Here is a 25,298-nt window from a genome sequence, read left to right on the forward strand (position 1 = left end):
TTGAAATGTTTTAAATGAATAGGGCATAGGGGGGATAAGTGGGAATAGAACACAGCCAGGAACTATGTTTCTAACTACAGCTCCAGAGCTGTAGTTGCGAGTGCTCAAGTTTTGCGAATGTTCGCTGGAGCGACAGATTTGGGAAACGGCAAATCAACAAACTATGTTTGTAACGACGGAACTTGCGACCTTAGTTGGCCAACGATGGTTTTGGGAAACGCACCCCAGTTTGTTATCTGTCTAATAAGTAACAATAGGGTACAGTTTTGAATTTAAAACCTTAAAAGATTCCTATTTTCTGTCTAATGATATAGGATGTAATATATTTGTATTTTAAAAAAAAATAAGTATTTATTTATGTTTCTTTATTCTAAAACTTTAGGAAATATTTTTGGTACATTAAAAGTTTAGTTATGACGAATATCCAACAAGCTAATTCAGCTAAAACAAGTGCTTAAAAGGTCACTAAAATGCAGTATTTAAATCAAAACTAAATAGAAAATAGGCGAATAACTGCTAAAACTTTCACTTTTTAAGAAAAACGGACCATCACTTTCACCAGGGTGACTACGGGCCTGATGTTAATAAATCATTAGTAAATGTTGAACTATGATAATTAATAAATGCTGTACAAGTATTGTTCATAATTAGTTCATGTTAGTAAATACATCAACTAATCAAACCTTATTGTAAAGTGGGACCATAATTTGTTTTGATCTAAAGTTCTCTAAACCGGAAGTTCCACCCACAGTTTAAAATGCAGTAGATGTGTTCATTAAAAGAAGTTTATAAAAGCTGTTCCAAAGCAATCCTTAAAAACTGGAATGCACCCACAGCATCTGAATTTAAATAAAGCAAAAAGGAAACACAATCCAATCTAACTCTAACCATGAAAGACTTGGCAAGATGAAAAAAATCCTTATCTGCTTCCACTGTTGTGTTTTAAAGAACAGAGAGAAAAGTAAAATTAGTAGTACCTAAGGTAATCCCTCAGATGAATGCATCAGTTACAGAGGCCCCGAGGTGGTAGTTTTCCAGCCATTTTGATTGACAGCTTGTCCTCAAAGCTTCATCCTTGTGGTACAGCAAAGTTAACTTTTCAGAGCCAGTTTTGTTTCAAACAGTTAAATCTGAGAACACAAACTGGTCCTAAATAAGAATTCTTTGATAAAAGGCTACATATCCGTCACATGACAGTACAGCGATTCCTCTGCAGTGCCCCCTGGAGGCGGATGGAGGTGTGGTTTGGGCGCAGTCCTCGGGATACGGCTATTCCCAGGAGCTCTTTGAAGAGCAGGAGCACATGCCAGTTGTATTTGGCGGAGCACTCGACATAACCACACTTCCAGGTCTTCTTTACCAGTACAGACACGGCCCTGCGCTGGGTGAACCGCTGCCGCTGGAGGTCCCGCTTACTGCCTACCACCAAGATGGGCACTTCACTGCTGCTGCCCACTCTTATGAAAAAACACAGAAAGAGACAGGAAGGGGACAGTAGGTGAGGACAGCAATATAAGAAATAGTTGAAAGGGCACCTATTCTTAGGGATAAGCGATACTGTACAGCAAAAAATAAATAAATTAAATTAAAAATCATGATATCATGTTTTATATCATTCGATATCGATCATTATTGATTATATATTATTTAACAATCCATTTAGGAATATTAGGATTTTTTTTATCACTTTATTTTAATTTACCAATATTACTAAGCCAAATAGCTTTAAGTCAAAAACTAAAATATTTCAACAAAATACCTGATCTACTTATAATAAAATAAACATGAGTGTTAAAGTTAACTCTTAAACTTGACAAATAAAATGTTACAAAGTGTGTGCAATAATAAAGTGTGAACGCTGAACAATCAAAGCAAACTTTATGGTGTGAATAATAATGATATAGTAAACCTCAAACTGTGTCAACAAAATAAATTATTATAATCAAATCTGAGCTTTTAAGTAAAAGAACCAGCCATCATTATTCAAATATGTATAGCAACATTACAAATTGTGAAGTTGGATGACTACATTACCCCTATGATAAAAAGTTCTTTCAGACGGGATGCTAGTGGCTGGGATGCACAATAAAAGAAACCCAAACGCCACTCTGGCGACATCCTGACATACTTTTTTTATTTACAGTCTCCTCACTGCTGCTATATGGCACTCCTTTTCATGTATGTTATTCTGGTTTGAAGTGACAACGATCAAACCCAAAACTCACAGGTGAAATGTGCAAGCGCATGGTTTCCTTCACCTTTTTCAATACATTTGACGCTCATGCTCCCCTGGCGTCTTTCTGTAACTAGGCACCCATCAACTGTTTTCTCAGAGGATGCAACGGACAAATCATTGCTGCAGCTCTGATGCAAGTTTATGAAGCACTGCATTGCAGTTTGGTTAGTTCTACTTACATGAATCGCGGTGCTTTAGTGGCATTCTGGAAAAGTTCAGGGGCCTCAAGTACGAAGACTTGCGTTGAATTCATACTAAAACATTGCGTACACACAAAGCTGTAAATGTGTGTACGCAGTAAAAAATCAGATGTATGAAACACTGCGTACGCGGAATCCCATGCTTATTCTCTTTGTACACCCCAATTAACATGAAACTGAGCGCACGTCCACGAGCGCAAAACCCCTCCCTGCCTCCTCCCCCTAATAAATATGGTAATGACTCTACTTTGGCAAAACCAAACAAAAAAGTAATGGCAAAAGCTAGCAAAAAGAGAAACCTTGAACAGAATGTGAATTGGAGGTTCTCCTTTCGGAGGTAAACTGGAGATAAACAGTGTTATTTGCAAGTTTGCTCTCTGGATTTAATAACAAAAGAAAAAAATAGAGTGGGAGAGTTTGGCTGAGGCGGCTAATGCAGTGGGGTCTGAACATCGCACTGTGAGTGAATTAAAAAAGAAATGGTCTGATGTAAAGGTGTAAAATTTTGTAGTGTCTATTTAGGCTAAGTGCAAATAGCACACCTCGTTGGATAGAACTAGTTGGGTGATTCCCACCCGTCACCGTTTGATTGACAGAGACAACGTAACTAAAGAAAGTGGCAAACAGCGTGAGTGGCGTAGCTCGTTAAGCGCATGGCATCCAGTGTCTGATGAACACATTTTTGTTTTTTCCCCCACTACATATCAGATTTTGCCTACTCTTTATCACGAGGAAGACAAGTAGGACTCATTAATAAGTGTGTGTATTGTGTTAAGTGCATTTGAGAATCACCTATTATTTGCACATTTATTGAATGGAAATGTTTCTGATTCACGTATGCAAATTCGTCTTCAGATGGCACCTTTATAGCTATGTGCGTGCAGTCGATCACTCCGATTACATTGGGAAACCGGCGATCGCTGCAAATTGCGCTTTAATGTTTGGCTGGTCAACTGCATGGTATGGAAACCTTATATACCTGCTAGACCTGCAGATGATCCCGTCCCATACAGCTGCCATTGAACGGCTCAAAGATACTTTCTGGTGTGCAATTTAACATAATTGCGTCTAGGAGTCGCCAATGGAAATAAAACAAACACACACAAGAAATGCATTTATGCCAGGCATGAAGTTGGCGTGCCGTGGACCAACGCATAAATAAATACAGGCCACGACTAAACATTGAGGATGATCTCTGAGTGGCGGTCTCCAAAATTAAGACTAGACTTGTGCTGAAAACATTGTGCCCACCAGTCTCATTCAGTGAGGTTAATATTAAATTAAACAAATTAATAAATGACAATATAAATTATGGCCTATGGTTGTTAGACTGTTGCACAATTTTGTGTTGTCAATCTGCTCATGTTTATATACTGTAGGCCTATTATTGTGCAACATATGTATATTTATAACCACCTCAGAGGAATGTGGGGGTCACGAGTCACTGGCATTGTTATTTTGAGGGTTGCGGGCTGAAAAAAATTGGGAACCCTGCTTTGGAGAGGGGTCTGGATGGTGCAGTGCAATCTGAGCTGCATCCAATGCTTTTCAATGGGTTCACCTAACCCCACCCCTAACCCTACCCCTCACAGTGACGTCACCAGCCCCATTGAGTGCATCATGTCTGACATTGCATCTCTAAGAGATACAATCTCAGCTTGCATCATAAAAGCTGCATCCAGAATTATTGCACTTTAGGGACATCAGACATCCTGTAAAAGAGGGCATGTTAGGTTTCCGTTATAAGTAATTAGTAAGTCAAATAAAGGAACCACATGGGATTGGATCTGTTTCTTAAATGACATTTATGCTGGACATAATATTTGTTCATGTTTGAATGCTAATATATTCAGCAAACATGGACTGACACACACACACACACGCACACACACACACGCACACACACACACACTAATTTGAAAGCCCCTTTGCTCCTTGACAGGCTCCATAAAAAAAGCTCTGAGCTCATGATGTGTGATGGGGAATGCGTGATGTGTGTCCTTTCTCAGTGCTTAAATGCTCTTGAAGGTCACTCACAGACACACAGACAGAAACACACACATATACACACACACACACACACACACACACACACACACACACACACACACACACACACACACACACACACACACACACACACACACACACACACACAAACGCACGGGTAATGAAGAATGAAAGCGTTTCATGTTCAGAAGGCTTCAAAGGCATTTTGTTCAATTGAAAAATGTGCAATAAATTTAATTGGCAGTTAAATGTGCACAAGGAGCTCAAAAGAGAGGTTCACTTTTATATTTAATTTGCTGAGAAAAAAAAAGTCCATTGTGACATACTGTATGTAGAAAAAACGGTGGAATGTAGGATATGGATATGTAGATATCCAATAAATTTCTGGCCACTCAGAGTTCCTTTATATAATAACAAATTACCGAAGGGCTTCATGCGCAAACAGATTACAAGCCAGAAATATTTGAAACTCATTAACTGTAATTGCTGACCCAAGGCCATTCCATCTCATTCATTTTGACATTAAAAGGCACACTATTATTGCTACAGCTATTACAGTGCAGACTCATGTAATTTCTGTGAAATGCTGAGAATTTATGCTATTATATGAGTGTGTTTCAGTACATTTCTAAAGACAGTAAGAAAAAAGAAAGTGAGTAATATCAGCACAAAAGAGATGAATAATCTGTCAGATAAACCAGTGGCATTGAGTTTCATAAGCCCACACCAATCCCTCATGCCTGTGTCTGGGCGCTTGTGTCATGTTTTACACTGATTTATCCTCCTTTCATATTGTTTATCAGGGCTTTCTCAGTAAGACTTCCCGTCTACTCCCTCGCTATCTCTCAAACCTTTCAAGTCCATGTTTAGTCAGAGCACTTTTGTGAAATCTTCGTCTACCTCAGCTGCTTTTAGTAAAGCCTCTGTGGGTATTTTGAGTCTACGTTCAATTTTCTATCACATCATATATATATATATATACACACATACAGTGAAGATCAAAATTAGAAATAAATCCTGCAATTTCTGCATGGTTTTATTTAAAGTCACACTAAAAGTAAAACAAAAGAAGTTTTTAACATGTTTCATGACTATTCTGAAGCACAGCATATCTTAAATGCAAAAATTGAGAAAGAACACTGATCAAATACAGAACACTTTCAAATTCATCACAGTTATTTGTGTAATTTTTAACCAGTAACAGAACATTTCAGTTTTCATTGATTTTCAGTGAGTGATAGCCCTTTTAGCCACAGCAAGAGTTGAATGTTCCAAATCTGTGATTTCTATACCATTGCATCTTTACAACTCATTCATGTTACCTAGATAGACTGGTTGTTCTCAGAAGACAAATGCATGAGAGGACAATATAATGCTGAGAATCTCAAAAACTGCAGCTGGAATTGTCAGAGAACTTGTTCAGAGTTCACTGCAGTCATGAAAGCAAGATCAACTTATTTGGGTGTAATGAAAAACAATTTGCTCCTTGTCAAACTGGGTAAAGAATGAACCCAAAGGGCTCTATTTTAATGATCTAGGTGCAAAGTCTAAGGCGTAGGGCCCAAAAGCATTAAGGGCATGTCCAAATCCATTTTTGCAATTTTAAGGACAGAAAAATACACTCTGTATCACGGCGCATGGTCTAACAGGGTTGAGCTTATTCTCTTAATGAGTAATGGGTGTGTTTTGAGAATAAACCAATCAGAGTCTCATCTCCCATTCCCTTTAAGAGTCAGTTGCGTTGCACCATGGTGCATTTGCTATTTACATGGCGGACTTTTTAAGTGGAAAAACTGAACGCTTCACTTGCGAGAAAACAGTTAAACAGCATCTGCAGCGCGAGGATAAAGAATGAGGCCGATTCTCCAATTGGCCTTTACTTTCACTTTTTTCTCTTTGGTGGATAAGGAAACAGTGTTGTACGCACTCCGCTGAAGACATCCATTAGCCTACATATTTAATTTCATTTGTTAAGCGCAAAGATTTGTTTCAAAACTATTTCTAAATTCAGTTCTAATATCCAGCAAACTAATAAATGAACAATAATAACCAAGTGTGGTCAAATAACTGAGTTATATCCAAATACACATGCTATGCCCCATATGGTCTAAAGACAGGTGGACAAATCTAAGCTTGTTTTTAATAAAGCAAATATACATATGCATTTAATAAATAATAATAATAATAATAATAATAATAATAACAACATTACACAAAAGCAAATAATCATGAATAAACAAAAAAAGCCCCACGAGATGAAGAAGGCATGGAGGCAGTGGTTTTTATATTTATGTAGATAATAATAATTTTTGTAATATTTTATTCCTTTAATTCTTTTTCATTTGTAAACATGTTTGCGTATTGCTGTACATCCTGAGTGTTTTAAGCAATGTGTAAGTGAGGCGCACAACTAGTGTGCTCTGCGCTGGACTTTAGACCTGCTTTTAGCATTCTATTTTAGTTCCTAAAAATAGCAACGCGCCAACAATGCACCTTAACCCATCTCTTTTTTTAGGCCGAAACACAAAGTGGTGCAAATGGATTTGCCATTTAAACAACGTGGCGGAAAAAGGGAAAATTAAGGACGCATTGGTCTGGAAATAGCAACACATCGAGGCAAACAGGTCTTGCGCCTTATTGCGCTGGGTGTATGATAGGGTCCAAAGTGTGTTCAAAAAATGTCGACATGGCAAAATTAATCTACTCTGTTCATAAAAAGTTCCTACCACATGCAGTTACTTCATCAGCCAATCACCTAGCAACTTACAAGCTGTTATGTGAGAGACGCTGACAACAGAGTTGAGGATCTAAACGCAGGATTTATTCAAGAATGACAAGGCAAGCAACGGTCAACACAGGGGCAAACAGATGTATACAGAAAATCCAGAGTTGTGGTCAATAAACAGGCGGATGGTCAAAGGCTGGAAGTGGACAGAAATAAACAGTAAAACAAAGCAAGGGTCTAACACGGTAAGGCAAGGAAAACATGACGTAATGCTCACAGTACAAACATGACTCAGCAAATATGTCTGTGCTGATTTTAAAGTCCAAGTAATCAGTTCATAATGATCCTTCGGCTGTGTGTGTGTAATCAGGAACAGGTGTGAGTGTGTGGTGCATGAAAGGGTTTGTTGTTATGCAGCGATTTGTATGGACTAGATTCCTGGTGATTGTGACACAAGCAAGACAATGAGCTCCGCCACACAGCAAGACGGGTATAATCCTTGAAGCTGAAAACACTGTAATAATAAAATGGCCAGCTCAGAGTCCCGAGTTAAACCTGATTGAGAATCTTTGGCGAAAAAAATATAAATAAGAATCCTACTACAGTCTACAATCTACTACAGAGAACTGTCAAAGAAAAGAGCAAGATCAGTTCACACTGGGGGCAACTTTTGTTTGTGCTTATTTCTGAAATGTAATGCCTAAACAACGGGTGCCAATGTGAGCGTTTACATTAATGTGCAAAACGCCAGGCTTAAAATATCTATTAAAAAACCCTTTTATGTTTTGACGCGACATGTTACAACTGATCAACCAATGAGGCTCTTATGTTCACGTGCCTGAGATGCTGGAGTTACAGTACCCAGGAATTGACTACACTCAACGGGCTAAATGGGCTAGGAGAGCACACATTCCTAACAACAAAGAATATGCATAGAGGCAGAATGAATGTAGAGCTGCTTCTATCAATGGTTTCTGACCACTGAGCAAAGCTGTATGATAAAACACTGTCTCTCTTCTTCTTTATCTTCATCTCCTGTGCCACAAATGAGTATCAGAAGCATAAAGTTGGACAGCACCACCTTGTGTACCGGTGTATTTCTGTTGTTCATCAGGCACCATCTTTTTGTTTGTGTTTTTTGTCTAAGGTCAAGAAGTGATTTTGCACAAGCTTTTATTTTGTTAAAGTGTCTTGGTTATAACATTTTAAATCTAAAACTATAAAACTAAAAAAGCCCTGTTAAAGTCACAACTAAAATTCCTTAAAATACTATAAATTTTATTATTTCTGGAAAAAAAATCTAGTAAAAGCCTAGTAATCTTAAATGCTTCTCTAATTTTGATCTCCACTGTATCTGCATGCATTCTCTACTGAATATATTTACTAGATCTGAATACGATGATCGTTAAAATGATTCACATTGTCTAATTAATGTCTTATTGACATTTGTGCTCTAAGCGCATGCAGTGAGAACTCAAGCAGCATCTGTAAAACAGATATGTGATATTGTGGGTGGAGAAAAGGGGTTAAAGGTGGAGACTGCAGATCATTTTCTGTCATTTATTCAGTTCACATAAACTATGCAAATGCCTGATCCTGCACACAGTATATGGGCACAAGACCTGCATATGTAAAAGAGGTTTTTCACTGGCATCTGTTATATTCCTATCAGCTGGAGTGAATGGTGACAGTGTTTATGCTCTGCAACTGTCACTCATCCATATTCTCAAATGTCACCTCATTATCTCAGCTTCAGCCGGGCAAACAAGGGCCAACTGTTATTAAAAACATCAAACGCAATCAGTAGCTTGTCACTGCAGCTGATACTGTCACATTAATCAGTGATGATGTGCTTCATACTGCTGAACTGGAGAGGAAAAGCTTTGAATGACCATAGTCGGCCTAATATGATAACACCATAATCGTTCTCTATTATTCTTTGTGGTGGGTCAGTTCAGTTCTGTACCTGTTATCCACAATTTGCTGCCGGATCATCTTGACATACTCGAAGCTCTCCACACAGCAGATGTCATAGACCAGAATGTATGCATTTGCGCTGCGGACTCCTCTACACCGCGAGTCCAGCCACTCCTAACAGAAACAAACAGACAAACACTGACACTTCAGATTATGATTGGTTAACTGTTTAATAGAGCATATAAATGTTTGATTATTTATGATGATAGGAGGCCATTGTACAACATATTTATGAAATAACAAACTTTTTGGTTGCAGTTAAGTTACGTGGAATTACAAAAAACATAAAAAAAAACAACAACTTAAACTTAAACATATATGTAAATTAAAATGAAATACATTAAACTATATATATATATATATATATATATATATATATATATATATATATATATATATATATATATATATATATATATATATACATACATTTTTTTCAAACATGACCACAAAAAAATGTTTACACCTAATACATTTACCTGCTTCTTTAAGTATAGTTTACAATCAATATCAAACAAAATACCATTGAATTTCTCTTTGTTAAGCTTCAGATAATATATAACACTGATAAAATAAAAAGTATTGCATTTATAAATCATAAACAAAGCAATAAATAAGATAACGTAAATGCCAAGCAAATAAAGCACTGTAAAAAAAAATAAATCAGTACAACAAAAAAACAACAACATTATCATCCTTATTTCCGTTCACTTTTTCTTGTTCACTCAACTTTTGAAAACATCAGCTGCACTGACCTAAAATTATTTGTCCGTAATACAAATAACATTTAGTTGAGTTAACATAAGATTATTCGTTTTCTGGAGAGGTGAACTACTCTGTAACATAACTTTTTAAGTTGTGCCAACTGAACTTTATTTGTCTGCAGAACTGGAATGCCTGAAGTTGAGTGAGCAAAAAAACATTATCCCTATTTCCTTTCATTTTTTTCTTGTGTACTCAACATTTTTTTCAGCTTTAATTGATAGAACAGTAGAGAGTATAGACAGGAGTGTGGGGAGAGAGGAGAAGGATCGGCATAGGACCTCAAGGCGGGAACTGAACTCGGGTGACCGTGAGCACTGGAGTCACCATTACTCAGCACTACATTATTGGCGCCGACGTGTACTCAACTTTTGAAAACATCAGTTGCACTGATCTCAAATGTCTGACGTTTAGTGAATAAAAAAACTCCTTTGGAAATTATTAAGAAATAATACATTATCAGAACAAACAAACACGGCATGTTCACGGCACCCAAGTTTGATTCCCACCTCAAGGTCCTATGCCGATCCTTCCGCTCTCTCCCCACACTTTCCTGTCTATACTCTCTACTGTTCTATCAAATAAAGGTGAAAAAAACGTTGAGTACACAAGAAAAAAATGAAAGGAAATGAAGATTATGTTTTTTTCATTTAACTTCAGGCAAATAAAGTTCAGTTGGCACAACTTAAAAAGTTTTGTTACAGAGTAGTTCACCTCTCCACAAAATAATCTGATGTTAACCTAACTAGAGTTAATCCAACTTCAAAAGTTGAGTGAACAAGAAAAAGCAAAAGGAAATAAGGATTGTGTTTTATTTTTGTTGTACTGACTTCAATTGTTTTGCATTAAGTAAATGCCAAGGCCTATAAACAAAATAAAATGTTGCAAATGTATTGCAAGAAAGAAAGAAAGAAAGAAAGAAAGAAAGAAAGAAAGAAAGAAAGAAAGAAAGAAAGAAAGAAAGAAAGAAAGAAAGAAAGAAAGAAAGAAAGAAAGAAAGAAAGAAAGAAAGAAAGAAAGAAAGAAAGAAAGAAAGAAAGAGAATGAAACATTCCATGATGAGTCTTTAGTTTTTCTGTTGGTAGTTACAAAGCAGGCTCATAAAATAGAAAGCAATTCATTGAAATTGATTGAAAAGCATAAGAAAATAAAGAAAACAACACAATTTAAGTGAACTCACATTACTTCCTTCAATAAATCATTTAATTCCTACTTTTAAAAGGTAAAATTAAAAAGACAAATCACACATTAGTTAAGCACAATCAAAATTATATGTTATGGAAACGATCCTAACCTAAGAGTAAAACACTTTTATTATTAAACTGTAATTAATATTTTCATTCATTGTTATCACTGATTTAATAAAATCTAATTAATGAAGCTCCAGTTCTCTTGATAAGGTTCATCGAACTGAATGTGATCCTAAAAAGGAAGAAAGCAGGAACAAACTAAAAAAAAAAAAGAAATGAACACAATTGAATCCATTTCTTTGATCCACAGTTTGCTTTGTTGCTTTGTAATGCCATCTCTCTACTCCAAGGTGTTTGCACAATGTGTCATTTACATGCAAGCGTGTTATAGTGGCTAATCTCAACAGTTCAGTGGAGTGCAGGAAGAAATAAGGTTGCAGCCAATGAATAGTAATGATTTCGTGAATTACATGAGAGTGCTGAATGGAGGACAGCTGAAAGGGGCTGTGAGCACATTTCTCCAGCATTGACACACTGACCTCATCTCCTCTGCTTCTCTCAGACGAGCTCTCGTGATGTCAACTGAATATCAATTCCCATACTCATTTACACCATCAAGTGTTGTATCATTTGTCATGTCAAACCATTTGTATTAATTGGTCAATGATGCATCAATTCTACAGGTTAGAATCTGCTAAATGCATATATGCAAATGAGCAGAAATCAGACTAAAGGTCTCGGTCCCAGAAAGAAGACAAGAATGACAAAAGATATTTAAAGAATGTTGGCCACACTAAATATATGTGTAAACTAGAGTAAAATGTCTAAAACATTTTGAGCTTGTCAAGTCCACGTTTAAGTGCTTCTAGAGTTAATGAAACCAGATTTAGCTGAATTGCTTTTTTAAACCAAATACTCAAGTGGACAAATGTGTTCCAACAGATCATCTACAGTACCCTACGCCTACTAACCTCATTCATATACAGTAAAAGATTTTTTTTTTTAAAACGCTAACCAGACAGCATTTAACCTTTGCCCTATGATATTATAAGTGGTCTGAAAACGAAAAAAACCTGTGAAACAATCATTCTTAGTACTGATTTAAACAATAACAGTATTGCATTTATCAGCACAGAAATAAAAGCTGATGCTCTCTGTATCATTTTATGTGTATATATAAATGATGTACATTTCAGATGACTGACTAAATCAAGTCCTACTATACATTTTTTCACTCTAGACCAGAGGTCTGCAACCTTTTTTCAGCTAAGAGCCATTTCAGATTTATTTTTATCAAATGCATTTTTAATGAGCCATATGAGGTGTGTGTATATAACAAAATCTTTATTTATTTAATTATTTATGAACAAAACCTTTATTTATCTCCATGCACAATTCAAAAATAAACAATTATGACGCATCACAATGTATGAAGAAAGAACAATTTACAGATTTTTTTTCTTTTTGCCATCGCCACTCATGAATGTTTAAATGTATGTGCGTGACGTTATCATAGAAATGTAAGTTACCACAGAAATGTACCAAAGAAATGTAAAAAAAATATAGCTTGCCCTCTATTGTTGTTGCGATTCAAGTTAAACCACAGCACCATATATGCGCATTGGTTGAAACGTCCTTTTATTGTAAACCGAGTTCTTATTCATTTTGCTGTAGAAAGTACAATATAAAGGAAATTGTAATTGTATTTTCAATAGGGAACTGATTATATTTTGTAAAAACTTGAAATATTGATAAGAGAGAGCTGGAGAGCCACAATGTTTTGGTCAAAGAGCCACATGTGGCTCATGAGCCATAGGTTCTCTACCCCTGCTCTAGACTGTTTCATTTGTACATACATCGCAAAAGGGAGGAAAAGATTTGCATTTAATCTGAAGCTTAAATATATTTGTCAATGTGAAACTCTAGATAAACATAACCCCACAAGTCGGGCTTAAAGGGATAAACAGTAGTTCTCACAACACACTGACATGTCAAAAAGCAAACATTAATCTTACAACATAACACCATTTAGATCACAAGGCAATGACATATCAGAAAGCAAACATTAAGCTCACAACACAACGGAAATGCTACTACTAGGTGGCAGTAAAACACCGATTACTACTACTTCTTCTGGTTGAATGGCGAGTTATAGTGAAACAGCGATTGCGTTGTGAGATTAATGTTTGCTTTCTGAAATGTCGTTGCGTTGTAATTCCTTCAAACAACCCATCTTTTCTGAGACTACCTTAACCCTGGTGAATAAAACCAAGACCCTTCTTCTATCACTGACCTCACCACACACCAACCCAAAATACTAGCAATTCTGAGTGTGCCTCACTGTGGTGAGTGGGTTTAAAAAACCACCTGTAGAAAACGGACTTACTCATCTCACTGACACATTAACTAACACAAACACTGCATTTATGAAGTGGGCTTCACACAGTGAGTGGGCTTGACAAACCACCTGTAGAAGCAATTTCTCTCTCTTAAAAAAATCTCCAGCACTTTTACTCTAGCACTAAATTCTCTGAGCACAAACAAGTTTCTTTGTATAATCAGCACTTCTTGTGTGTATTACTTCTTCTTGCTGAATGCCTCTTAATTATAAGTCGCTTTGGACAAAAGTGTGCTAAATGACTACATGTAAATATAAATGTGGGATCTTAATGTCATTATGTTGTGAAATTAATATTTGCTTTTAGTGTTGCGTTGTGCACTACCGGGCCCCTGTAGTTTCCAACACTATTCAGAACATCTTGTTTCGTGTTCAACAGAAAAAGAATATCATACAGGTTTAGAAACACTTGAGTTTGAGTAAATGATGAGGAAAATGTCATGCTAGGGTAAATTATACCTTTAACAACACTAACACTTTATGAGCACATCCTCGTAAAATAAACTCTAAATTAGAGATGCCCAAACTAGGGCCCACGGGCCAAAGTTGGCACATGGAAACCTTTGAATTGGCCCGCCTTCCCATCTGAGAAAAGAGGGAGAAAGATGAGGATGGTTTAGAATTGTCATTTCAAATTTAATGTAAGCTTTTATTTGTTTGTTCAATTGTTAAGCTACAAAAAAAGCTAAGTGAAATTAAACATTTCAATTTAAACAGTGTCAATTAATCAGACTTAGTTTAAACTGTACATACTGTCACCTGCCAGATGGAGGACTTTGGTAAGCAAATCAAGTCAAAGGCAGATTCTGCTTGACTAGTGTATTTAGCGTTGACTCAACTATGTTATAAATGTGATTGTTTCTGTTTTTATTGCAATAGTTATAATGAAAAAAGTAATATTGCATTAGGAAATACAATTCAAAGTAATGCTTGTTATTTATTTTTAAATATCAGGTAATAAATTAGCAAATTACTCATGACAGCTTTAATGTAAAATAGTTTGGTATATTTATCTTCAGCCCACAGCTATCAATGATATTTGGATTTTGGCCTTTCATACAAAAAAGTTTGGGTACCCCAGCTTTAAATAATTAGTTATCACACTAGATAGAGCTTGCATGTGTTGAAATTTCAGCAGATCCTGTTTAATTACCATATTGATCTGCATTTGTGTGTGTGTTGGCAACGGACAGAAGAAAAATCGAGTGAGTGGGGAAGTCAAATTGAAGCCATTCGTCACAAGCTGATCTTGCTTGTAAAGAAAATCGATGTCAAGTGTAGCAAAGACTGTGGTTCCGCATTCATCTGAACAGGGGAATAATTACCTTCTTCCTCTAGCGACGTTAGAAAAGCAGACTCCTGCTAATATTTCACACTCGCAGATTCTGATGCTGCACTGAGATTCACACCCGCACATTAATCTAATAATGAAAGCAATCAGGCTTGTAGATAAACACACCGCAATATTGTTGATCACTATCGTATACAAACAGACAAGGAAGGGAGGGAAATGTTCAAAGGGAGGGAGGGAAAAGTGACAGTTCACCCCAAAAAATGAACTTGTTTCAAGCCCTTCAAACTGACTTTCACTCATTTTTCCAAAACTAGACATTTTTCAGTTTTCCTTTAAGAGTGAACAATCATTTTCTGCATTCTAGACACACTCTCCAGCTTCTGACTGATCTATAAATCCCCCCAAAATAGGAAGAGAGATCATATGTGCGCATTTGGGTTTAAAATGGTCCCTTAGAAGTCTCTGTCCTTTTTTCCAGTCTCTTTTTGCTTCATTCGTCTTTTTCAATTTTCTGCACCTCAGAAGCAGAAAGCCTGACCCTTCGTCTCCAATGGGAAATCTGACGCTTCTCAGACCTTATTAAGCCCAAAACTCAGCACTGGATGAGGTTCTGTGTGGTTCTAGTAATCATTCATTGGTAGACGAAGCAATTATCTGCTGTAGTTTTGAGCATTTACTGTAGAGCTGGAGCACTATTCCACGTGAGCCTCAAAGCTTCGGGTCTTTTCTGCTGAGCGCTGTTCTTACATAAACGCTTCCCTCAATGTGCCTGTGAGATGTTTCAGATGCGTTGCCATCCCTGTGAAAGCTAAAAATAGAAGCTTGTCTCTCTATCTCTCTCTCTCTCTCTCTCTCTCTTTCTCTCTCGTTGTCAAACCACAGTACTATTCCTCCCTGTGATTGTGAGTAAGAAGAAAAACATGTTGAAATTCACTTTCATCGCAATTCAACAGTTTTCTCTGGGTGAGGAAAGTGTGCACTTTAAGGAAACGAACTTTGAGAGGCATCCAGATATTTCCGCATGGGTAACTGGGCTGCTGAAAGCTGCAGGTGAGTTCATGAAAGAAATGCAATCTGACTCATGAATGTGTTTCATGATGTTGTGAATGAACAGCTCAGACAGATTCTGTTGTTAGACTAGAATAGCAGGATAGGAACTACTTAAGGGTTTTGAGTATATGATTTAAATTTAATTAGTGATTAATAATGTTTCTGACTTGTAAATTTAGCACATTTTAACAGATCTTCTAACCCTAACCCACAAAGTACAGATTTCTAAATAAACAAATAAATGAATCAATGAATAGAAATGTAATAAATCAAAAACAACAACAACAATAATAATAATAATAATAATAATAATAATAATAATAATAATAATAATAATAATAATAATAATAATAATAATAATAATAATAATAATTCCTTATTATCATATTCCTTAGCAGTATAGAGTCCCCAACAATATACTGGGGCATTAGGTCTCACACAGACAACAGGTAGAGCACCCACTCTGGTCTTACCAACACCATTTCTGGCAGCAACCTAGCTTTCCCATGTGGTCTCCCATCCGAGACTGTCCTCACTGCAGCCTGCAGCTTGATGATTAATGGACGATCACCTACACCTCCCCCTACCCTAAACCCAACCGTCACAGTAGTATGGGCGTTACCTCAGTGGACGGTACAAGGTACGCTACTTATTGGACCTGGTCCAGTACGTCATCGTGATTACAGACTGCAGCAAGGACATCTTGTCCCATCCAGGTACTGACCAGGCGCAGCACTACTTAGCTTCAATAGTCAACCATGTGAGAGCTACAGTTCAAGTCAGAATTATTAGCCCCCCTGAATTATTAGCCCCCTGTATATTTTTCCCCCAATTTCTGTTTAAATGGAGAGAATATTTTTTCAACACATTTCTAAACATGATAGTTTTAATAACTCATTTCTAATAACTGATTTATTTTATCTTTGCCATGATGACAGTAAATAATATTTGACTAGATCTTTTTCAAGACATTTCTATACAGCTTAAAGAGACATTTAAAGGCTTAACTAGGTTTATTAGGTTAACTAGGCAGGATAGGGTAATTAGGCTTTTATTCTAGCTGAAATAAAACAAATAAGACTTTCTCCAGAAGGAAAAATATTATCAGACATACTGTGAAAATTTCCTTGCTCTGTTAACCATCATTTAGGAAACATTTAAAAAGAAGAAAAAAGTTTAATAATTCTGATTTCAACTGTATCTGCCGGCAATGAAGAATTCCACTAAAAGTGCTCTACATATAGTGCACCACTTTACTGCACTACATTGATGCCACAAGAAAAAAATCAATACAATCTGAGTCAAAGACGAAATATCCAACTCAATACATGATCCGATCATTTTCCACCTAACACTGAAGAATCTTTCTCTCTAAGCCACGTGTTTATTCATGACTAAATACAAACCAAAGGCATAATTTAGCACAGCATTCATTCATCTATGTGACGGTCTGTTTATACAGTGCCAAATTGGGATGTGGAAATAATCCAGAAAAGCACTAAGACAAATAACCGCATGTCTCATTTAAATCATTACATGCCAGGGAACTAAACTGTTTGTACATTATGCATCATCTTTATTCCATGGTTCAGTCCCTGATAATTGATGGTATAATTACTGAATTACATTTCTTAATTCTATGCTGAGGTGTGTACAGCTGGATAAGTTGTATGGATTTCTTTTTTATTTCTTCCTGACACTGTGATGTATGACTACCAGGCATCCTAAAATAGAGATTACACATTTCAAGCGTGAAGAAAATAAGAACATCTGTCCTTGAAATGGAATTGCATTTGTTTTAAAGACGACTGTAAGAGTCTTAAGATTGTTTTATTGTGATATTTTGTCATGTTTTATGTTACAGATTTTGAAAGAGGATCTAAAAAACTATGTGTGAGTGACATCTACATTTTGTGTAATTCTCAAATGGTTAAACTATAAACACTTTTTGTAGTTTAAATGAGACTTCTCCAATTTATATCCGGTCTTAAAACTGGTATGATCATATATGTCATTCATCATCATTTGGGTTTACACTTTATAATTTGGAAGACACTTTTATCGAAAGTGAATTATGAATGACTAATATCTGTAATCAATGGACAAGAAATTAAATTAATGAAATGAAATTATTATTAAATTAAATAACCCAGGATCTCTGATTAGGTCAATATTTCCACAATAACCAATGCATAATTGCCAAACAAGCTGGTCTTTGAAACCAATGGACAGCATAGATGGAAAAATGCATAAAAACTTTGGCAAAACACAACTAAACAAGGTGCGTTCCTATATAAAGTGTTTTGGAAGATAGAAAACAAACAAAACACAAATGAAGCGCTGGAGAGAAGCTTTGATATTTTCTTCTAGCATGCTAGCTAACCACTGTAAACATTACTGGTTAAAAGGCTTCCTGCTGAAACCATCTGATGCATGAGATCATGATAAAAACTCCCTTAATAGGCTTCCAAACAAACATCTTGGTTAAAATTTTAAAATGTCAGTGAAAATCTAAATGACGGATCATTAGTCCAAAGAAAAACTGACTATAGTCATCAAATGGAGCCTTTTCACATTTCTGGATTTCTCAGTAGTAGAAGTCATCATAATTGGGTACACTTAAGCACAGTGAATGGGAGTGAGCAACAAATACTTTTTTTAAAATCCTATTTGCTAAAATAATAAAAGTAAAACTCCACAAAACTTTCAGAAAAAGGAAAAAAAAAATGTGTGAGAGGCAGCCAGAAGAGAGAACAGCGCAAAATTGACTCTCCTGACCATACACTCTGCATTTCAACGCCTCACACAAACGAAAATTTGTTTTTTGTAATTTGATGCAAAGATGATATAATACATACATAAATACATCTAAATGTGCAATATTATTATTTTTTTATTTAAATATTTAAAACTTTCAAGGTTTTAAGATGCTGATGACCGTTAAACACATAACGCGCTCCCACATTTTAAACTATTAAAAGTGCCCCTATTGCCTTTTTTGGTAAAATATTGCAGAAGGATGGTTCGACTAGAAATGTACAGTTTTTCATCATAAAACTGATAACTTTTTAGACATTCGGCAAAACTACAGTTCAAACCGCAATGGTTAAAAACCCATCTTTACAGTGTCAAAATAGTCACCAAATGGGGGGGTGACTTTTACTTTTTTTTTGTAATTTTATGTGAAGATGAAATAATACATACATAAACACATCTAATCGTGCATTGGTTTATTTTTTAATCTAAATATGAAAAACAAAACGCTAAAATCTAAATATTATAACAAACGCGTCATAATAGTCTTGTGAAAAGGGTCCATAGACATGAATGTCTACACAAGTGAAGTCTGTCTGATCTGTCTACAGATTACAGTTTTAATGTTACAATTTTAAAAGAAATGATCAAAGGTGTTTATTTTTACTCTAAACCATGTCTTTCTGACCACAAGGACTATTTGAAATTCCTAAAGGCACAGAAATGCTGATAAAGATCTGTTAAAGGTCTGCTAGTTGTCACGCCTGTGGTGGGGGGAGCTCCATGATGCCGATTGGTCAGCTGAATGTCTCAGATTTGGCTTTTAGCCACATGGTCAAGGAAAAGATGGAAGAAGATTAACTGATTAACTGTTGCTCTGGCTGTTTTTCTAGCCTTTTCCCTATTGGGTTCTTTCCTGCAGCCCTGCTCTTCTCCATCTTCTCTCTCTGATATATTTCTACATTATATATATATAGAATTATATAAATATATATTTATTCATTTATTCATTTTCTTACCATAAATATATATAATTATGTTATTTAATGCATACATTTTATAACCAGTATGAGTGAAACCATAACAAAAACAATGATTAAACCCAATCAAATTAGAGATGACCTGTGAGCTGCTTTTAATTTAGCATTATAGCATTATAGTAACACTCTCCTATTTTGCTGTTCTAACTTATTTCTGTTGTTGGTGCTCATGATTTTCAGATTGTGTTGTCGTTGTGTATTTTTGTGAGTTCAGGTAAGAAAATCTTGTGAATTTACCTGACTTCATAATTAGTTAGGGTTTTAAACTTTGTTTATTTTATTTATTTATTTTTTAATTATGATTTATATGATAATTGTATTATAATATTATTCTTTTTACATCTTTATTTATAATTTTTTTTCTAAAATATTTAACTTTTATTTAGTTAGCGGTTCATTCCGCTGGGGTGACCCCTGATAAATAAAGGACTAAGCCGCAGGAAAATCAATTATTATTTAACTGGAAAAAGCATTTAACTAACATTTAATTATTCATTTGCAGGTTATGTACAACTTACACAACAATTAACCATAACAAAGAAGCAAAAAAAGGGGAGTGTTTGATAAATTCAGATAATTAAATAATGGCTATAACAGTTATGTACAGGTGTTGGGGGAGGATTAAAGCTGTATTTATGCTTTTGACTGACGTCGCATCGTACACCTCCACTGACAGCGTGCGTATCTCACGAAATGGATGAGGCTTTTAAACTTGACGCATTCGCCGTTGTGATATTCTTTAAAACGACAGGGGGCGGTCAAAAGAGACTGACCGTAAAATCAGACGGATAAACCGAGAAGTAGAAAGTTTCCGAAACTACGTCTCATCCTTAATATCATTTAATATTTTTAAACTAATAATTTTTTTATTATTTATTTTATTGATTATAAGAATTTTTGTAACCATTTAAGATTTTTTTTTTTAGTCAAACTTTGATGCATCACTTGCTTTTGTTCATATCTTGGACAGTTCGACCAATTAAAGTTTATTCATTTATTAATGACAGCAGAACATGGGTTGCTCTACAAATATATTTTTTTTTTATTTAGCCCACTCCACAATTCACACATTACTGTCTGGCTAGTTTCTGTCATCTTATTATGCTAAAAAGGCAATAATGGTCCAACATTCCTGACCATTATCACCAATCAAACCTAGAAAAACAGGGCATCAGTGTATTGTAAAGTGATACGTTCAAAAATTCCTTTAAAGTTGTCAAAGAAATAATGTTTTCCATAATTATAGTTTTGTAGCTGTTAAATTGTTTTAAATTCAATATTTTAATATATACATCAGTGTTAAACCTATGACTGGAAAAACATATTTTGTAATTGTGTACCTGGGTCTCCACTTTTGCCATGGCCTCTTTTGGTTTTAAGAAACTTATCTCTCAGGTTTTCCCAAACTTTTTAACAAAAACTTTCCTCCTTTCCCACAGCTGTTGCAATTTCTAGCCAAGAATTATTGATCATCTGGTTATCTCTATGATCACGGATCATAAAGGTGTCTGTACAGTCGTACCTGTTTCAGACAAAATCTCTTCAAAGTGTTTCATATTTAACTCAAATCAAATGCAGCGCCGTGCGAACTGTTTGCTGGAGTCTCAAAAAAAATCATGCGCTCCGCCCAAGCGGCAACCTCCTGCTCTCCCTCGGGAAGCCAATACGGAAGTAACTAAAACTGCAATTCATCAAAATTTCGTTAGTCCAGGCTCCGTATGGAGCAAATTTCTATTGAGCCCACTGTTGAAATCGCTATTGAAACTTTACAGCATAAAAAAGTGTTTACAGCCTGGTACAAGGAACACAGAACACAAAGAGTCGCAGTTAATGAGGTATTAAGCATTTCTCCCATAGGAAAGCCAGTCTAAGCAAAATGCCAGCATGCTTATGTAGCTCCGCTCACACTCCGCCTCTTTGCCCTTGTTTGGCATCCCCCGGTTGGTGCAGTGATACGCGAACAAAATGGCGACAGTTGGCCACGCATACTGGTAGCTTCTTTTGTGTTCTTCATAAAACTATGGTTGACGCCACGAATACTAGGTCCATATCTTTTACAGTCTCTGGCTCCGCCAGCTGAAATCATGTTGCGCGCACGCAAAGCGAACCTCCGCCAACACAGCGATGATGCCACATTAGCCGTGCACACTCAAGTGAACTAGCAGACACGTCGAGTATAAACCAGGCTTAAAGCTGCGGTCACACTGCACTTTTCGCTGCATAGACTTCCATTCATACCCACACGAATGGGGCAGACCAGAAACACAAGCTCGTGCGACAAGTTTCTGCATCCGCTGCATTGCGAAGTCCAAGCTTGGTGAACTCTGACCTACGAAATCGCATCATGTGATTGCGTGAAACCAATCGAAGATCAAAACATGACCTTTCTGGACAGAAATTTTAAATATGGACCAATTGCTTGCTTTAATGAGTAATCATCTTGTATAATCCCATCCCCTTTTCACAGCATCATACAACAGAATTTCGATTGCACAAACTCTAGTGTGACCGCAGAATAATACAATATTAGTTAAACTAGCCTAATCCTCTTCAATTTAGTCATTTTAGGATTTTAAACTTTTATAAAACATTGCAGTGGCTTATCTGGCTTTAAACACAGACGAGTGATAAATCAATCTGATCATTTCTAAAAAGAAACAAATGATCCTTCACATAACAAATGACTCTAATGCAGGGGATTGAAAGAGACAGAGCAGTTGAGAGAAAAGCAAGAGTCATAGAAGAAGAGAACGAGAATGTCAGTATCAATGAAGAGTAATTCCAAAATTAGAGTTGTCAGTGTGACATTGGCAAAGCCACCAAGTGACGACCCAGAGCTGAAAGAAAAGAGACCTCAACAGAGAGTCAGTCACGTCAGCGCTCAGAGCAGGAAAAAACTAAACCCAAAGTTAATATTCCTCAACCTTAGCAGCTAAACGAACAACAGAAATCTCCACAGGGCATGAGCACATTTTCCTGAGCAGAAGGAAGCCGGCTCTGGGCAGAGTGATATCTCTCACATTCTGAGGACCATTACATGACCAGGCAACTGTAGACACGGGGGAACGTGTCACTGAGCTCTCTGTTGTCATAATTGAGGGAGAACAAGAGCGAGAAAGAGAGGCTGGCAGGAAAAGGAAATCCTGAATCATGCTGCCTTTTGATCTGCTCCATCTGCCATGGCATCATGCGAACAAGCTGCGACACTCACACACCAAAGTTGCCAAGCAGTCAAAGATTATTATTCACAGTTGTCTATACAATGAATAGCAGTGGATCTGCATGATTCGGTTTCATTTTGCACTGCAGCAGAGAGATACAGCATATATAAAGACATCTATCTAGGTTTAACGTCACTGTTTGTTTATCATTGAAGAAGATGTGATGGTGTGATGCACATTGGGCGAAAGGAAGAAAGCTGATTTAAGTGATTGCATGTTTGGTATATTTCACAAACTGCTGATCTGAATGAGGATTTCCACAATTTTACAGAATGGTCCAAAAACAATCCACAGTCTAGCAGATTTGTGGGTAAAAATGCCTTGTTTATGCCAAAGGTCAGAAGAGAAATTACTCATAAAGAAAACAGTAACCCAAAATATTGACTTGATACAATAGAAAAGCATCTCTAAATGCACAGGACTTCAAATAAGAACAGCAAACTGAGGCTACTATTCTGGCTCAAGCTAAATTGGCCAACAGAAGAATGGGGAAAAAAAGTTGCCTAGTCTGGTGAGTCTTGATTCTGCTGCCAAATTTGAATGATGGAGTGAGAATGTGCCTTGAAAACATGACAGCATGGGTCCATCTGTATCAAAGCAAGTTCAGGCTGCTAGAGGGGCAATGGTGTGGGGGATATTTCCTTGGCACACTTTTGGGCCCCTTAGTACCAACTGAGCTTCATTTCAATGTCACAGCCTAACTGACAATTGTTGCTTACCATCTCCAACCCTTTATGACCACAGTGTGCCCATCTTATGTTGGCTACGCTTGTTTTAGTGTGTCCCAAATGTTTAGTATGTAAAATGATTCAGCGTACCAAAAAGGTGAAGTATGGTTTGTGTTTATGCTAATAAGACAAGTGTGGTGCTAATCGACAAGAGGAGGCACCAATAACGGTTTATACATAATCCTAATCAAGCAATACAACTGTTTACTGCTGGTACAGACATTAATAGATATTAATTATCACAATAATAGTCAATAATCACGAATTATACTCATGAACATCATTAATCGAAATACAACAAAATTGCATAAAAGGCTTATAATGCGAATTAAAGATGAGTAATAAGGATTACATTGTAACATACAGTCTCGAGGTGAAATTCCATTGTTACCAGAAATTCCATTGTTGAAGAATTCTCTCTTAATTCTTACACCCCTCCATCCTGGGACCCACACACACACCCAAAGACACACACTATTGAAATGGACTCAACATTCAGCTTTGGATATTCAGCCCAAAGTATATGTAATGTGTTTGTATCCTCTGTATTCTCTTCCTTAATTCTCTCTTAATTCTTACACATGTATATGCCTTTTCAAGACATTAGAAAAACTAAGAATGCATGAATCATGTTTTATGTATTTTTAAAAGTGTCATGTTTGGTGTCATTTTCCTCCACACATAATTCTACAGCTCATGATCTAGGACTCAGGATGATAACTTGTATGCTTGTTGTAATTTCAAACCATGAGTTAACATTTTGTCTGTCTGTCTGGGGATGGAACAGGCCAGCGAGATGAACAAATAAAGTTTCCCGCTTAACTTTTCCTCTCACGTCATTGGTCAGTCAACAGAGACTGGGAGTTACCTGACTAATACCTTTAAATACCTTTTACACCCCCACATCATCGCAGAAGGTCACTGACACAAAGGAAGGCCCAATATTGTACCTTGTGACGAGGTACAATATTTCTTATTTTCCAGCAAATTCAATAAAGCTAATAAATTAAGCTATAACCATGTTGAATTGTCTTTGTTTTGCCTCACAGAAACGGTCACTTCAGTGAAAAGACCCTATTAAGTTTAATAAAACTTCTAAACTATTCACCTTCTTCACAAGAAGCAGCTACAATTCACTTTCTAAATAAACAAACAATTACAGAGTCCGCTCAGACGACTGGGTGAAGTTATTGTTATTTTAGTTTTGTTAAATGTACTATAAGTTAATTTTGAATATTCATGATTAAAAATAACTTGTTATTATTAATCATGAATATTCATAAATTGAGCTAAATTCGCTTCAACAAGAATAAAAGACAGATAATGAAACCCTAAGCAATTTGATTTGAAGTACAGTTGAAGTCAGAATTATTAACCCCCCTTTGAATTTTTTTTTCTTTTTAAATATTTCCCAAATGATGTTTAACAGTGCAAGGACATTTTCACAGAAAGTCTGTGAATGTTTTTTCTTCTGGAAAATGTCTTTTTTTGTTTTATTTCGGCTAGAATAAAAGCAGTTTTTAATTTTTTAAAAAACATTTTAAGGTAAAAATTATTAGCCCCTTTAAGCTATATTGTTTCTCTACAGAACAAACCATCTTATACAATAACTTGGCTAATTCCCCTAATCTGCCTAGTTAAACTAATTAACCAAGTTAAGCCTTTTAATGTCACTTTAAACTGTATAGAAGGATCTTGAAAAATATCTAGTCA

General features: G+C 36.1%; 1 protein-coding gene across 2 annotated transcripts in view; it reads right to left on the reverse strand.

Annotated features, from left to right (window-relative positions):
* Positions 1-553: 553 nt before the first annotated feature.
* Positions 554-25,298, reverse strand: part of rasl10a (RAS-like, family 10, member A) — a 34,246-nt gene continuing 9,501 nt past the window's right edge. For both annotated transcript variants that reach the window (XM_056456904.1, XM_056456903.1), the window contains 2 exons: positions 9,138-9,262; positions 554-1,457 (listed from right to left, as the gene is read on the reverse strand). In XM_056456904.1, the coding sequence (XP_056312879.1) occupies positions 1,187-1,457; positions 9,138-9,262 (396 nt within the window). In that variant the 3' untranslated portion in view covers positions 554-1,186. The remainder of the gene's footprint in view (positions 1,458-9,137; positions 9,263-25,298) is intronic.

Source organism: Danio aesculapii, chromosome 5 (assembly GCF_903798145.1).
Source record: "Danio aesculapii chromosome 5, fDanAes4.1, whole genome shotgun sequence".
NCBI classification, from domain to species: domain Eukaryota; kingdom Metazoa; phylum Chordata; class Actinopteri; order Cypriniformes; family Danionidae; genus Danio; species Danio aesculapii.